This window comes from Fusarium keratoplasticum, chromosome 8, assembly GCF_025433545.1.
Source record: "Fusarium keratoplasticum isolate Fu6.1 chromosome 8, whole genome shotgun sequence".
NCBI lineage: Eukaryota > Fungi > Ascomycota > Sordariomycetes > Hypocreales > Nectriaceae > Fusarium > Fusarium keratoplasticum.
In genome coordinates this window covers 1,074,328-1,090,600 of record NC_070536.1, presented here as the reverse complement: position 1 = coordinate 1,090,600, position 16,273 = coordinate 1,074,328, and the positions used below count along the sequence as shown (strand labels likewise).

General features: G+C 53.5%; 4 protein-coding genes across 4 annotated transcripts; 2 read left to right on the top strand and 2 right to left on the bottom strand.

Annotated features, from left to right (window-relative positions):
* Positions 1 to 79: 79 nt before the first annotated feature.
* Positions 80 to 1,724, top strand: NCS57_01017400 (Homoserine O-acetyltransferase; the record flags this gene model as incomplete). The annotated part of the gene is made up of 3 exons (XM_053059926.1): positions 80 to 140; positions 262 to 652; positions 701 to 1,724. The coding sequence occupies 3 exons, from the start codon at positions 80 to 82 to the stop codon at positions 1,722 to 1,724; spliced, it is 1,476 nt and encodes a 491-aa protein (XP_052910320.1).
* Positions 1,725 to 6,779: 5,055 nt separating this feature from the next.
* On the top strand, positions 6,780 to 9,275 carry NCS57_01017300 (MFS domain-containing protein; the record flags this gene model as incomplete). The annotated part of the gene is made up of 6 exons (XM_053059925.1): positions 6,780 to 6,957; positions 7,034 to 7,265; positions 7,342 to 7,474; positions 7,524 to 7,573; positions 7,668 to 8,160; positions 8,211 to 9,275. 6 exons carry the CDS (start codon positions 6,780 to 6,782, stop codon positions 9,273 to 9,275), a joined length of 2,151 nt encoding a protein of 716 aa, XP_052910319.1.
* Positions 9,276 to 9,787: 512 nt separating this feature from the next.
* Positions 9,788 to 12,146, bottom strand: NCS57_01017200 (uncharacterized protein; the record flags this gene model as incomplete). Its single annotated transcript, XM_053059924.1, has 4 exons — positions 9,788 to 10,492; positions 10,547 to 11,665; positions 11,728 to 11,973; positions 12,033 to 12,146. The coding sequence occupies 4 exons, from the start codon at positions 12,144 to 12,146 to the stop codon at positions 9,788 to 9,790; spliced, it is 2,184 nt and encodes a 727-aa protein (XP_052910318.1).
* Positions 12,147 to 12,874: 728 nt separating this feature from the next.
* Positions 12,875 to 15,291, bottom strand: NCS57_01017100 (Zn(2)-C6 fungal-type domain-containing protein; the record flags this gene model as incomplete). Its single annotated transcript, XM_053059923.1, has 6 exons — positions 12,875 to 13,257; positions 13,308 to 13,519; positions 13,569 to 13,940; positions 13,991 to 14,874; positions 14,932 to 14,989; positions 15,050 to 15,291. 6 exons carry the CDS (start codon positions 15,289 to 15,291, stop codon positions 12,875 to 12,877), a joined length of 2,151 nt encoding a protein of 716 aa, XP_052910317.1.
* Between the last annotated feature and the right edge of the window lie 982 nt (positions 15,292 to 16,273).

The window sequence follows — 16,273 nt, the reverse complement described above, 5'->3', positions numbered from 1 at the left end:
GTCTGGAGCGACCCCGGCCCGATTCTCTCTACAACAGCCTCTGCTCTATCGCGAGACCTTCTACAGCGACCAAGAAGCAATGCCGACCGCTACAGTCGCCGAAGGGTCTGCCTCCAATGGCACGACTCAGAAGCATTATGGTCAGTATTTCCCTAGTCTGCAGCATATCGATCTCTGTTTGCTCTTTCATCCCTTGCCTATCATCCCCTTCCTGAGTCATCTCCATTCCAGTATGAGGACCGATGACTGAATACCTGCAAGAAAGAACGCACTCGCAACCTGAGAACCCGTTTGCTGCTCTGATTCCCGATCAGCAACTGGCTATCATCCCAGAGTTTACGCTCGAGTCCGGAGTAACCCTCCACAATATCCCCGTCGCTTATACCACTCGGGGTAAGCTGAACGCAGATGGAACCAATGCCATGGTGATTTGCCATGCGCTTACTGGAAGCGCCGATGTGAGCGACTGGTGGGGCCCTCTGCTTGGGGGTCCTGGTCGGGCGTTTGATACATCGAGGTTCTTCATCGTTTGCATGAACAGTTTGGGCAGCCCCTATGGTACTGCCAGCCCTGTGACTGCTAAGGACGGCGACCAAAGCAAGGGCCGATACGGACCTGAGTTCCCTCTCACAACTATCCGAGATGATGTCAAGTAAGTGAAGGCGAAAACGCTTTGGGGTCCAGATACTAACCGTGATAGCCTCCACAAACTCCTTCTCGACGACCTAGGCGTCAAGCAGATCGCTGCCGTGATTGGCGGGTCTCTTGGTGGCATGTTCGTGCTCGAGTGGGCTTACTTTGGCAAGGACTACATCCGATGCATCGTCCCTATTGCTACCTCAAGCCGACACAGCGCTTGGGGTATTAGCTGGGGTGAGGCTCAGCGACAGAGCATCTACGCGGACCCCAAGTACGACGACGGATACTACCCGTTCGAGGACCCCCCTTCCACGGGTCTGGGTGCCGCGCGCATGTCTGCTCTGCTCACTTACAGAAGCCGTAACTCGTTCGAGAGCAGGTTCGGACGCAACATCCCCGACCCCTCCAAGGTTCAGACTATCGGTGGACGACCGCGTCCCTCGACCCCTTCAGAGGCGCACTTCCACATCCACAACGACGGCCATGTTGTCAAGCGCAGCTCGCTGTCTCGTCACAACAGCACTAGTGATGCTCCTGCTTTGGCTACCGAGTCGCCCGCCAACGCCGCAGACCCCCAGTTCCACGGTCCCAGCAAGGACAGCCTCACGGGAGGTGAGCTGCCACAGTCGACCTATTTCTCGGCTCAGTCGTATCTGCGGTACCAGGGCAGCAAGTTTGTGAAGCGGTTCGACAGCAACTGTTACATTGCCATGACCCGCAAGCTGGACACACACGACGTTTCGCGCAACCGGGCAGACACTATTGCCGATGCACTGGCCTTGATCCAGCAACCCACCCTCGTTCTGGGAATCGAGAGCGATGGCCTCTTCACCTTTGCTGAGCAGGAAGAGATTGCGCAGCACGTTCCCAACGCGCGCCTGGAGCGTATCGACAGTCCTGAGGGCCACGATGCGTTCCTGCTGCAGTTTGAGCAGGTCAACAACTATGTGCTCGGCTTCCTCAAGGAGGTGCTGCCTGATATCATGAACAAGGACGGCGGTGCGCCCGAGGAGGCTTCAGTAGGACAACTGACCAAGTCGAGCACCTTCGGCGAGGCAGAGGTGGAGGACATCACCGCTTGGTGAGTCGATGAGAAAGACGAAAGAACAAAAAAAGAGAATCATGTATGGCTTTTCCTTGCTCAAAAGACGAGTAGATATAAACAAGAATGGATGGCTGAAATGTAAGACGGATTACAAATGCATAACTATTGTTTTTTGGACACGTGCCTGTTGGATGTCTGCTTCTCAACTTCGGACCACTTAGAGAGCCCGATTGATGTTCTCGTAACTGAAGCATTAGGTCACCATGTATGAGCTGGCTTGCTGACCTCGTGAGTTGACCTGAATTGAGTAATTGAACGCTTAGGGAACGGCAGCTCAAAGATCGGCTTGGATACTTCGGGCTCTGAGAGAGGAGCTATGAAGCCGACGGTGTGATGTATACACCACGCCTTCTGGCACTATCCAGCACTATATCACCATCACCCCTTCATCGTACAGCTTCATTGATTACAGACTCACTGGCGTAGTCTAGATCTTGTGTCCTTAGACTATCAGGAGCCCAAAAACGCCTCTGTTGCCTTGGTACAGTCTAGCCCAACCTGGCGCTTGACGCCTCCCCGTGTGCAAGGGGCTCAAACGTTTCTCCTTCGCCTGGCCCTTTCCGTGCGAAGTTTCCGGACGCTAGTTTCATGTTTATTGGAAACAGACACAGGGTCGTAGCGTGCCTCTTAGATCTAGCAACTGAACTATCGATGTGGGCGTTTGGCTTTCGCGAACCTCGTTTCTCCACATTGGCGAGATGAGTGAGAGCAAAATGGGCAAATTTGCCCCTACTTAAAGATTTGCAAACACAGTAAGTTAGTTTTGGCCTCTTTTTTTCGTTTCAGTGTGTGACCAGACTATGTAGAGTGTTAAGCGGCGATGCTTTGGCTGGCTTGCCTGAATGGAGGCGTTTCACGACCGTTTGCGCAACACGTCGACCATGGCTAGTTAGATGAGAAGATGACTAAGTGGTTTGGCAGAGACAGGGCGCCCGAAAGGCCTGAATATTACAAAGCACAGAAACGGTGTTATGAATCGAGTCTTGAGTCGAATAACTCAACTGGGCCCACCCCTAGGTTTCGCGAGATGGTCATCCACCTGGACTGTTCCATTCGGGTTCAAACATGCAAGGGCGTCTCTCCACGGTGCCTGGAATCTATTCTTGTCCAAGTTTGAGGATTAATTGTAGGATCTAGGCTGTGTTTGCACCCTATTCCGGACTCTCTTTCATAACTTGCGCCGAGTTCTTGGTGCTCTTAGGTCAAGGGCAAAACACCCAGCTCTCGGCCACCAGGATGGTACCTTCAACAAGAAAGATAAGAGCTAGGATCCAAAACTGGACCTAATTGACAAGATAGGCTTGTCGCAAGTCTTGTCGCTAGCATCGAAACTACTAAACTCTTGGGACTGGTGGCTGGTAGATCGAAAAGCCAAGATCGTGAGACGCCTTTCCGTTGACCCGGGCCTCAATTACAGAATGTGTCCAGCGACGGTAAAGCTTACAAGAACTCAAAGCGACCAGGATCTGCACTGCCTTGTCTCGAAGAGTGTCATACGAGGGGGTTCATCAAGCTAAGACCCACGAACCGAGACGTCGGGTTCGATGATGCGACGGTCTGACCAACAATCACAGTTGGTGATGAAAGTATCGCGAAACTGCCTTCGCAAGGAATAGGAGCAGCTTGGAGCTTCAGCTTCAGAGCATGCCCAACCGGCGCATGGGATGCTTTCCCGAAGCCCACTTGTCTGGTCGCTGAGCAGGGTTGCTGTGCCTCCTGGGCGTCGCCTCCGGATTACGATTCTATGTGGTAAGTGATTCCTTTTACTCGTTGATCCTACACTCTTGGCTGTGCTGCCTGCTCTCGCAATTAAATTGTCGCATTTGTCCAAGTTGTTTCTTGGCTTGCAAGAACATGGCCGCCTCGTTTTTTCACCACTGCTAGGTCTCCCTTGATAAGAGCCTCGGTATCTGTATGCGGATTCGGGGTGAGCGGTTGCACCAGCTCTCTGGGAGATGGAAGCTGGGAGCAGGGGAGAAGTGTGAGACGAGCGCGGCGGCGGCCAGGTATGGAGACAAACTCTCACCTAGCTCCGCGAGACGCCAGATGTGGGGAAGACAGGGCCAGGTCGACAAGACACACGTGGAGAACCGATTGGCTCGGTGTGAGACAAGAGGCCCCTGTCAGAGTGAGCGAGAAGAGAAGACAGACCGAGAACTCGGAGGCGCTGAGGGGAGAATGTGAAGAAGCCGATGTCCAAAGAGGTAGGTTGCTGAGGCTGGCTAGAATGAATTCCACACCGGGAAAGGTGATGGAGAGCAAATGATTGGCTGGCTCGTTTGATGGCTTCAAGCTGAATGCGTCTTTGCTTTGATGATTATTGATAAGACCTTGTCGTCCTTGTGTCAACGGCCTCGGGCGGCAAGCGTCGCAGATTGACAAGATTAGCAAACGAATTCAGGCACGGGGCCCGGCAATGCCAGCAAACTTAGATGGAGACCCGTAATACAGAGTGAGTGTAACTTTGGAACATCAGGCGAGCCGCAAGTCATTTTGACCCCTTGATCCATGCTGTGGCAAACTGAGAAGACGGCTAGAAGCATTGTCGAAGACGGAAAAGTGGAGAAGCACGGCGGCGAGTGTTTGAAGTCTTTTTTTTCTTTTCGTGATGAGTGCATGAATTTGCCTCCCGCCAAAGAGAAGGATGGCAGCCGTTTCACCTGTGTCGATAGCGGATGGAACGTGGTGACGGCTCCCGGCGCCGCCTGTGAAGCGTGCGCTCGACTTGGTTTCAATGCGACAAGGCCTGCACGATCCAGCGACTGGGAGCACAGCAGACAGCTAGGATCGAGCTGGCTGGCCGAGGATCGGACAGTCATAACAATGGCGGCGGATCCGTCATTCATCATCATTTGCTTTCTCAGTGATGATGCCATGGGGCGACGATTGCACGGTCAGCGGGTGTTACGTACAAGCAAATGCCCACTGACTCCGTCGTCGGTGCTTTTTTTTCCCAGAAGCATGGTGTTGAGGGTGTTGAAAGGCACATGCTGACACGGCCATGTGTGTGATGTCGTGTGAGGGGAGCGACAACAAAAGTATCGCCGCTGTTGTCGAATGGCGAGCAGAAGCCATCGCCGATCATTGAAACCACATCGTCATCGACGACACGCAAGCCGGAGATGCATCGATTTTGGTAGATGGTGGTAATAGCTGTTGTCTTAAGCGTCGATCAAGTGCATCGGCCAGAGAGGCCGGTTAAATTCCCCGTTGGCGAGATCTGCGAAAAAGCGACCGCGGCGAGATGATGCATGGAGCCTGGAAGGGACATTGATGCGGCATTACGGAGTGTCGTGGATCCATCCATGGATAGAATGAGTCTATCGCTTCTGGAAGCCTTGACAGAAGGAAACCTGACCGGCGCCTGAGGCAGCAAGTCTGATGGATTCATTCTGGAAAAAACAAGGGGGAAGAGGGGCAAGGTAGTCAGACAGGGCGAGCGAGGGGCCTGTCCCGTTGATCAACTCTGATTTTCAACCGCCAGACAACGAACGAAATTCGATCAAGTTGAAGCGAACCAGCTGTCAGATGCCTCCAAATGATCAAAAGAAGGCTCAAACAGCCTCATCACCCCAACCGCTCTCGCTCATTGGAAAAGCAGCTCCCTGGAAAACGCTCGCCGAGAGACACACAGAGCGACCCTTGAAGTGGGGGGCAGCCCTTCCAGCGTAAGAGGCGGACACTTTCTCCACCAGGGCGAGTTCAGCCACTGGCCTCCGTCGGCTTCCCATTGGCTCGTCATGCTTCTAGCGGTCTTTTAGTCGACGACCGGGGTGTGGAGCCGTTCAAGGGTTTGCAGGACATGGCGGGGCCTCTGGAACGGGCTTCTCGGACAGGGAGCCTTCCTCTACGAGCCTAGCCGTGGTTGAATCCCTGGATCCCTTTGGATGAGATGCTTCGAGCTGGTCATTCTCAGACGGGGTTCCAGCCTATGCTCGATGGAGGAGGTGCTTAACAGAACCGCCTGGGTGCCCGGGAGCACGGTGAGCTTGTCTTGTCGGGCCTTTACCTGGGCGTGCTAGGGAGTGACAGGACCTCTCCAGTCATTCGCTCCTGCCCTCCCAGTCCAGGTGCGTGCTGTGGACGTCCCCTCCAGTGGGCTCTCAGCGCAATCTCAGTGGTTCGGGGGAAGTCTTAGCGGGTGTGCAGTGGACTTTCCATCTTGCTTCTTCCTCGGCTTCCAGTGGCTTGGCCAGAGATTCCATTGCGGAAGGCGTGCGTGGAAGCGTCCCCACTTGGCTTGGACCTTCTCAAAACCACCACCATGCCATCCCCCATCCGTGGAAGGTACCTGGGCAGGCACGCTATATCCCCCGGCCGCATCCCATCTGTCAGGTATCCCGCCCAAACTTGCCCATCTCGACTCAGGCATTTGCATCCGTTGTCGCTCTGTTTCCTGGGAAAAGACGATACATCTTGTTCCTCTTTATTTCTCCATTCCACTTTAATATACAGAGGAGCCGGGTCTTTTCCCTCTTGATAATACCTTCCGTTCATCGCATCCACTCACGCTTCGCGACAGACGATCCGCGCCCTCCTACGATCTCGGTCGACCCAACATCGCAATCCACCTCGGCGCCGCATCCGAAGAGCCACGGCACTCTCCTCCGTCCCCCATAACTCGTCACTGGTCTTGTTTTAGGATATCGCTTGGAAGGAGACAAGAGCATTGTGTGTGTTGGAACATCGTTCAGTAACGGCCTCCTCGGCGCTCTCCCGGACCCTGCCGAGTGTTGCGGACCGATTCTGAAGCTTGACTCGGTAGCCAGACCTAGGCTCTGAGAGAAAGAGGAGGATATTTCGGACCCAGGGCATTCTCAGCAACGGTCGACTTGGTTATTGAAGACATCACATCCTCCGCATAATCCAGCCTTGGTGTCGATGCTGCCTCCCGAAGGCATCTAACCCACCCAAACGACAAAGTGGAGGGGATCAATATCACCAAACACACATCGACGCACTTTCATCCCGATCAACTCATGTCTTCGATTACGGATATCATCGCTCCCGATATCTACTCGCCATAAATTTCAAAATGCCCGACTACGACGACGATATGCTCCCTCCACCTGCGACTCCTTTACAGGACCGTACCTACGGCGGCAACAACGCATTTCACAACTTCTTTAACGACTTTTCTCACATCTCTGATCCTAACCTACGCCGAAGGCTTGCCTTGTCCGAGATTGACAAGGTCCCTTTTGGCGCATACCGTATGTGACATTTTCGGAGTTTCCTATTTCGGGCCGAGTTGCTGTACGCCGAGTACTGACCAAACTTGCAATACAGATGTTCGCGCAGTATTAGTGGCAGGCGTTGGATTTTTTCTCGACTCCTACGACATCTTTGCCATCAACCTTGTAACTGCTCTGCTCGGTGTTGTCTTCTGGGGTGACCCAAACCCCCAGAACGGCTTCAGCGGCAACAATGGATACCTCCCCGACCCGGTGAACCAGGCCTTCAAAGCTTCTACCAGTGCAGGAATCGTCATTGGTATGGTTGTGTTTGGCTGGTTGGCAGAGTATGTAACCCCATGCGTTCAGCAGCTCACTTTGGCTTCGTTAGCAGAGGATCAGATATGCTGACAACTCGATTAGTGGCTTTGGAAGACGTCGCATGTACGGTGTCGAATTAGGGATCATCATCCTAGCGACGCTTTGCTGCTGTCTCATCTCCTCAAGCCCAGCCATGGGTTCAACTGGCTTGCTCATCTTCTGGCGGATCATCATGGTAAGCCCTCAAGGTCGGCACCTCTGTCGTCTGTACTGACTAAGGTTAGGGCATTGGTATCGGTGGCGATTATCCACTATCCAGTGTAATTACGTCGGAGTAAGTTATTGTCCTCTGATCTAAACTTTGTGGCTGCCCTAGTCGCCCACGCGATGTCAACGAAGTTGAGTCAGGCTGACTGTTAACCCGCTAGATTTTCGCCGACGAGGTGGCGCGGCGCCATGGTGGCTGCCGTCTTTTCCATGCAGGGTCTTGGACAGCTTGTTGCAGCCATCGTGGCCCTTATCACGACTGTCGCCTTCAAGGAATCATTTATCGGTGCTGCTAACGAGAGCAAATGCGGATACGAATGCCGCCTAGCTGCCGACCGAGCATGGCGAATCATCATTGGAGTGGGCGCAGTACCGGCCTGCATTGCTCTCTATTACCGTATCACCATCCCCGAAACGCCTCGATATACCTTTGATATCGAACACGATGTGGAAAAGGCTGATGCCGATATCAAGGCATATGTGGCGAGCAAATCAAAGGGCTCGTTCGATGTGGTACACCAAGTCAGGACAAAACGCATTGCTGGGCGCAATCTCAACGTGCCACGCGCCTCTTGGTCTGACCTTGTCGCCTTCTTCCGTATATGGGCTAATTTCAAGATGCTCCTGGGCACTACATTGTCCTGGTTCTTCTTGGTATGTCTCCTCATCTAATTGATGAATAACTTGACTAACACCTACCCAAGGATCTCGCATTCTATGGCCTTGGCCTCAACAACACCGTAGTTCTTCAGGCAATCGGCTATGGCACAGGCGATACGCTTTACGAAAAACTTCACAACCAGGCAGTGGGAATGATCATCTTGACCTGTGCAGGCTCTCTGCCTGGCTATTGGACTGCCATCTTTACTATCGACACCTTCGGTCGCAAGCCACTCCAGGTGATTGGCTTCCTTCTCCTCACCATCCTCTTCTGCATTCTCGGATTCGCATACAAAAGCTTGACGCGGGGAGCCTTGCTTGCCCTGTACATCATTGGCCAGTTTTTGTTCAACGCTGGCCCAAACACGACTACGTTTATTGTCCCAGGAGAATGCTTTCCTACGCGATATCGATCTACGGGCCACGGAATCTCGGCGGCTATGGGCAAGATTGGAGCTATCATTGCTCAGTGCATCAGCATACCTCTGGTGCGTAAGGGTTCCGCCGAGGATTGTAAGGGTGCCGAATGCTCGCCAAACCTGCACCGTCTTCTCCAGCTCTTTGCACTGTTCATGCTGTTTGGTACTCTTGTCTCACTCCTGATCCCTGAGACCAAGGGAATGACGCTAGAGGAGCTTTCGGGCGAGCCGCGTACGAGTTACAATGCAGGCTGCAATGGCAGCATCAGCCTTGGCTCCCCAAAACTAAGGGCATGGAACCCCTTCCACGGTGGTCAACCTGCAGGATTCTCGTATCCCCGATCGCGACCAGGTCATTTCTCTAAGCATCGAAAGTCGGACCGTGTTGGAATCATGACATCACCCGAGCTAATGGCAGAGACGTCTCGACTTCGACGACCCCGTTTTTGGAGGAGACACCGCAAGGCCAAGTCAAGTAACGGAACGAACGAGATTGCGCTGAGCACGCGCAGCTCAGGAACAACAGACGACGACATCTTCCCGGCAGGTGCTCCGGTGCCCGCTCCCATGAGCCCCCCGCAACCCCCGCCAAGCTGGGGAGCCGGTTGGGGACGGATCGACCGAGGAGGACCGCCGCCGTTATTGAACTCGGTGCAGCTGCAGGATGTCGGCAGCTTGCTTGCAAAATAATGCTTGGCATCTACGCCGGTCACGTCCGGTTGGCATTTTACTCATGGCGTTGGTTGGAAATGTTGATTTTTAGACAATGATACCTTAGATGTTTGCTTTGCATACTTGTCGAGAAGAAACGACAACCAAGGGGAGGCTTCTTGTGGAACATGAAGCCTTGCTTTTGGACGAATGAATCACGAATACGAAGAATATTCTCTTAAATATTTGCATCCCGGAGACAAGTGAAGGTATCATGATATAGTTGGGGTCATACAATTTCTCATCTACAGTAAGTATCTATTAATGCCAATGCGCCGCCTAGGTAACTAGCGAATCCATCCCCTGCTATTAGCAAACAAAGCATCTTGAATCTCCAACAAAAGGGTATTGTCCCATCACCACCTCTGATCCCAGTGTGAACATCAGCTCTAGACCAGGAAGAAACACACCGTGGAATGGATCTAGTCAACATCTCTGCGGATGCCCACAACTGGCTGTTACACGATTACAGCCAGGCAAACCAGTCTCGCTTAGCCACGGAGAATCTTGAGAGCCTCCTTCAAGTTGGCGATGTCAAGAGTCAACTTCTCCCGACGGTCGCGGCTGCACATTTCCTCGCCAGCGATGGCTTCAAGGTTCTCGGGCGTCATATGGAGGATAAGCTCCTCGGAGAGTACGGTGAGGGGTCCATTGGGTGAGTATAGGAGGAAGTGGTCGATAACCTGCTGGCAGACGACATCGACGAAGCGGGTCCGGGCAAAGTCGTAGAATGTGTGTAGGACATCATGGATGTTCCGGCAGGTGGATGCGAGGTCATCTGACTCTCCAAAGCCCTTTTCCACCATCTCCCGGGCCTCTCGACCTGCAGCATGCACCCCGGACTCGCAAGTACTGATCGTCAACTCAATCTGCTTGCCAAGCTCCTCAACATGCGCAAACTTGGTGACGTGAAGCTTCTTGTTGAAGGCGGGGCTGTACGTGATGCTCTTGCCCTCGAACTCTACCTCGAGGAGGAACTCGGTGTGGTCGACGGCACGGCGGTACCGCTCCTGGAGGTCATCAACGATGAAGTTCCACAGCTCATCGCGGATGGTGTTATCGAGGCAGCAGGCGTCGAGGACACTGCGGATGAAGTGGTGGACGATGAGGATGGCGTTGGAGACGTGGGCTCGAGCCATGGGAGACCACTTCTTGGACTGCTCCTTGAAGTTGGTGGGGAGCATCTCGCCGCCGAACTATGAGACGTGTTAGTAGGAGCGGCTGGTATGGTAGGTTTGGTTGAGACTTACAGTTCCAAGCTCGTAGCCACGCGATGAGCGGTACTCTTTCTCGATGAAGGCCAGAATGTCATCTTCCGGATCAGGGCAGCAGTAGGCTTCATGGAGGATGCTATCACCCAGTTCCTGTTCTCCCACCAGCGGAATCACAAAGGTCATTTCATCATCGTACAGGTCATCTCGGATGGTCACTTGACTCTCGACGTCGGAATCACCAGAAGAGCTTCCTTCACTGTCCTTCTCACCGGGCGGCTGGAAGTTCCTCGTGTGACCCTTGTCAAACACAACGTTTGCGAAGGCTTCATTGATCTCCCGGATGCGTGTGATGAGCCTCAGCTCTTCCTGTTCGTGGAAGATCTTGTTGCGTGAGTAGTAGGCGTCCAGACCGCAGTTCTTGATCTGGGTAAAGCGCGAAGCGATGCGTCCGAGGTAGACGCGCTGCTGTTCAGTGGTGCTGCGCGACTCTCCCATGTTCTCCAGAAGCGCCTCGTTCTTCTTGAGCATCGTCATCAGGTCACTGCGCACCTTAGGAAACTCGCTCTTGATGCGGTCCATTAGTAAGTGCTGAAGGCGAGCTTTGAGAGCTGGGATACCAAGACGGTCCGCCGGAAGCTTGCTCCAAGGCGCCTCTCTGAAGAAGTTCTCTTCCTTGAGATTGCGCTCCTCAGCGCTCGAAGAGGTGTCGTCAGCACCTCGGTTTTTGACCACGCAGTAGCCCAGGACAAGATCTCGGCGGTTCCCGTTAACAAGGTTGACGACAACAGCCTTGGTAGCTTGCTCGACGGCAAGGTCAGGCTTGGTAAGGACGCCTAGTGTTCGTTTGCCCTCCGGGTCAACCTCCTTGGCGAGAGTCAAGATCTTCTGATTGGCAATGTCGCCAGTGCAAGGGACGACGGCAAGAATAATGGTGCGAGACTCCTTGATGTAGTTTCTCACCATGTCCTTGACCAGATCGATGTCTTCCTTTGTCGTGACGCCAGGGGTGACGTTCTCAAACATTCCTGGGACGTCAATGACAGTCAAGTGGTCTTCGTTCGGTCCACTGATCTCAACGCGGAGGATATCTCGACTGAAGGCAGAGCCAGTCGAATCATCGTCAGAACCAGACTTAATGCCCATGACCTTGGCCGCCTAGTTCGGGATTCAGTCAGATATGTCTTTCACGAGAGGTTGGACTGGGGTGTGTAACGTACATCCACAAAGATCTGGGCAAACTCCTGGGCATTGAGGTCCTTCGTCTCGCGGCGAAACTTTTGGGCCTCTGTGTTGTTTGGATCCGCGGGCTGAATTGAAATGACAATATTCTTTGTCTCCTCGCGACGACAGATGATCTCTGTGGCGTGGCGGGTGCAGAGTGTGACGGAGCGAGGGAAGTGGAAGCCGGTGAGAGACTCGAGGACACTCGACTTTCCAGCGCTCTGGTCACCGACGACGACCATCTATGAGAGTGTTAGCAAGTGCGGGCAAGCGTCATCGCGCGCGCGCCAAGGGAACTCACCTGAGGAAGAGAGACGAGGTTGGAAATGCCCAGCCCTCGGAGCTTGTCCATCTTGTCGAGGAGGACGCGGTTCCCGAGGCCCACGCTCGACTTGATGGGCTTTGAAAGTGCCATCTTGATGACTGGGGAATGCTTTTATTGGCGTACAGGTCTCTTTGAGTTATTGTTCAGTAGCACGTTGTGGTGAGTCGTGATGAGGGTGAGAAGGACCAAGAGGAGGAGGAATTTCGTGAATTTATGTATGTGAGCTCACCTCCCTAAGACTTAGGATAAAACCTCTTGGCAAGGCACCCTGATGGAAAGATGGGATCCCGTGGAAGGTGAAGGAAGAGGTCGTCGGTCTGTTGCAGTGCCCGCCAGTGATGGCCAACAGTGAATCACAGTCACTTCAACACTTCACAGCCCCAGGGGACCCGGGCCAAGTAAGGCTTGGTACGTACGAATAGATAACCCAGTACGGGCGGGCGATTGCCTTTGCCTCATTACTTGCAGCATGGGTCAACAAGCCGAGAGTGATAGGCAGATTTGTAGATGTGATAAAGAACCAACGACACTGCCGCAATGCAACAAGTATATGACTGTGGCCAATCGCTTGTAGTAATTGAATCAAGGAGCAAGGAACGCAATGCTAAATGATCTGAACTCAAAGCATAAGGTAGCATCTGTTGGTTGATGTCAAGCTGCGCCTCGGCCGCCTGGGTTAGCCATCTAAGCCACCAACGCGAGAGGCATCCGGTTTCACATTACGGTGATCATAATTGAAGTGTAAAAATAAATCGCTTAACATTTACTTGGGTATCTTGACATCGCTAAAAGAAAATTCCTATCCATTTCCCATCCGATTACCACAGAGAGACAATCTCGCTCACGGGCATCCCACATCCTAATGCCAACCCCTGCTCTCTGTTATACCAGGCCTCAAGCACCTCCAACTCCACAGCCCCGGGGTTTTCGGTCAAGTTGGATAGAACGGGTCCAACAGACTTTGACTCGAGTGCTGGGTCCAAGACGCCTGGTGAGGATGCACCCCTTGACGGAGGCTGCAGAGCCGTCTCTAAGGCGTGAATGAACTTCTCGGCCAGGGAGTGATGGGAAGTCATGTACTGTCTGGCTGTTACGAGACATCGTCTGACCTCGTCGTTGATTGGGTTCGGGTTTGTGACAATGTCTCTGAAGAGAGGGTGCTTGGAGAGCATAGTGAGAGTCATGCCTATTATGCAAAGAGCTGAAAGAAGGTCAGCAAAGGTTTTTGACATGGGGAGCGTAGGAACTTACAGATTACAGCATGGCTCTCAGGGGGTCCGTCAAAGGTAACCAGTCTCCTCTCTCGGTTCATGATGTCCTCCAACTCAACGCTCGCAGCATAGCACGACTCAAAGAGTCCACTGAGCATGGATCTGGCCACCATAGACGCTGGTTGGCTGGCATGGCTACTGACGAGCTTCATGATTGCTGCTCGAGAAATAAGAGCCTTTGTTTCCAAATATCTTTGAGGATGTTAGTTGAGAACTTGTTACGGAAATTATTCAAACATACCTCATGCGGAGAAGAGTAGCTTGGCGGCGGAAAAGAGCCTCGGTTTGTGTGCAGGGGAACTTGAGGCGAAGATGCTCAGGGAGAGCAGCTTGCCACTCCTCGAGCACACAATCGAGATTCAGGGCCGTTCCAAGAATTTCCGAAATAGACTGCTTGCTAGTTCCTCTTTGGTTGAAGTAGGCATCCTGGACTGGCTGCAGGACTGTGTCGAAGAGCTTCAACACCTGAGTGAAGAAAGATATCCTTGATGGGACGTTGGAAGGCTGCTCTCGTTGAGGGTTGTGCGGGACAGTCTCTAGGTATTCGTCGTCGATTTCTTGAGGAAAGGTTCCAAAGTTTGCGGTTGTTTGGTTTCCAGGAGAGTTTTGCGTCCTAGGTTGATTGTTAGCAACTCATCTACTTTGTTAGTTTAGGCGGCTCACCTTAGAAACAGTGCACAAGCACACCACGTCCTCCTACGCTCCTCTAGCTCAGCCTGAGACTTTCCTGGAAACTCCACATGAAGCATCATGCCTTCTGCCAGCCGATGCGCCATGCCCGTCAACATCCAACTCTCCTGACCCATGCCCATCCGTCGAAGGAACCGCGCGTGGATAATCAGAGCCTGCACAACAGGGAGAGATGCCACGGATAGCAAGTCGATAAGGAGGAGAGGCTTCGCTTGCTGATGGAACTCGTACGCGTTCGAGGCTTGCGATGTGGTTGATTCCGCGGGCGACTTTGTGAGTTGACCAATGGCGAGCATGCCGAGGAGAAGAGAGTAGGTCGCGGCGAGTTCTGTTGCCTCCTCTAGAGGAATATCACGACGGTAGCGTGAATTGGCGACGGCGATGAGTCGATGATAGCGTTGGTAAAAGGTCGGACGATGAACAGCAGGTAGAGTGATCCAATCGACGTCAAAGTACTCGGCAAGCAACTCGTCCATGAGGTCCGCTGGCGGGAGGGAGATCTTTTCGAGCATGAGAGCCGCCTTGACGTTGGAAGAGTAGGAGCCAAAGGAGGAAGCCTTGGCATGCGAGCCTTCTTCAAGATCATCGGTCAATGGAGGGCTGGCGCCCATGTGGTGAGGGTGGGAGTAGTAGCCGGCAGGTTCCTGGGCCATGGGAAGAGAGCCGACTCCGGCTGGGAAGCCAGAGAGGGGATAGCTAGAGTCGCCATGGATTGGTGGGAGGACATGATCCAGAGGCTTTACAGGTCGTGCAGGCTGCTCGGAGACTGCGCCGGGGGAGCTGGATTGCTTCCTCCAGGCGTCATCGTGTGAGGGCGTAGTTGCGGCAAAGGCATCTCGGCCCTGGACAGCGAGCTCCTATAACAGGGGTGAGTCAACTATGCGACAGTGTTAGTTGACAAGAAGGAAACCTACAAGATGCTTCTCCTTCTCCTCAAGTTCCTGGACCCTCTTCTGAAGGGCGCGAATATAGCTTTGATATCAGATCAGCCCCGGCGTCCATGATACGATGTCCAGTCCGTCAAAAACTCACCTCCGCGACGAGGCAATGGAGCCTTCGTGCTCAATCTCGGGGTACACACACTGATCAGCGCCGAGTCCTCGCCTGCAACAAGAGTCGCACACAGGACGCGCTCCGTCGCAGCGAATCTTGCGGTCGCGACACTCTCGACAGGCGAGCGACCTCGCCTTACAAGGCCGGCCGGCTGCCGAACGCCGGGCGGGAGCCGCCGAGGATCCGCCGCTTGCCTTTGAGGTAGTGCTGGTCCTGGTCATGGCTGTTGGAGTAGAGGAGGAAGGATCATGAAAGGTAGTGTAGAAACGGGTCGTCGGGAAGAGTGGAAGAGAGGCTGCGTTTGATTAATTCTCGGGGATTGGAGGGAGGAGGGGGTTGTTGGATCAACTCCGAGGACCAGGGAAACTGGAATCTCGATTTTTTTTCTCTGGTTGCTCATTCGTGAGGTTGGGTTTGTCTGGTTGAGCGAGCCGGCCGCCGAGGGTGGCGGATCGGCGGGCTACGGATGTCGGACTGTCGGTGGGCGGACGGACACGCCGGAATAAGGGGGGTGTGCGTTAGGGACAAATGTCCAGAAGGGGAAGAAGGGCACGAGACGTGATAATTTCAAGTATAGAATAGATGAAGTTGTGAAGAAGAGAAGGAGTTGTGACGCCCTCACACGCATCTCGCAATCTCTCATCTCGAGATGTCCGTTTAGTGTTGCCGATTCTCGAGATTGAGAATGGATACATACAGGTTCCCGGGTCTCAGGTCTCGACGGGCATCGGTCGTCGGCTATCCCCATTGGCGTTTTTCGTGTGTGGCCCCCCCGTCTTGCGTCCTGTCAACTCCCCGATTTCCCCGATATCCATCGCAGCAAGGGGCTTGTGTCATGGATCTAGCCGGATCAGATGGGAGGGCATTGGATTGGATCCAGCATGGCGGGATTGGGAATAGCCTCAGGCAGCGAGATTGATGAACCCCCACGGAATGACTCCACCAGGTTTCCTTGGTTCAATTCTTTAATGTTACTGCGTGAATAACTTCAGGTTCACCTACTTATGCGCAGCCCAATGATAGTTCCTCTGAAGGCATCTCCAATACACTGACTGTCAAAGTCTCGTCTCGCCAAGTCCCCGACATGCAGACGAAATAGCGTGCTCCGTCCCACCAATAGCCCCCAAGAGGCGACATTCGCATTCCACTCTCCCCGAAAGAGGATCACGCTATTCCCGGCTCGTCGCTTCGGCTCTCGCCCCG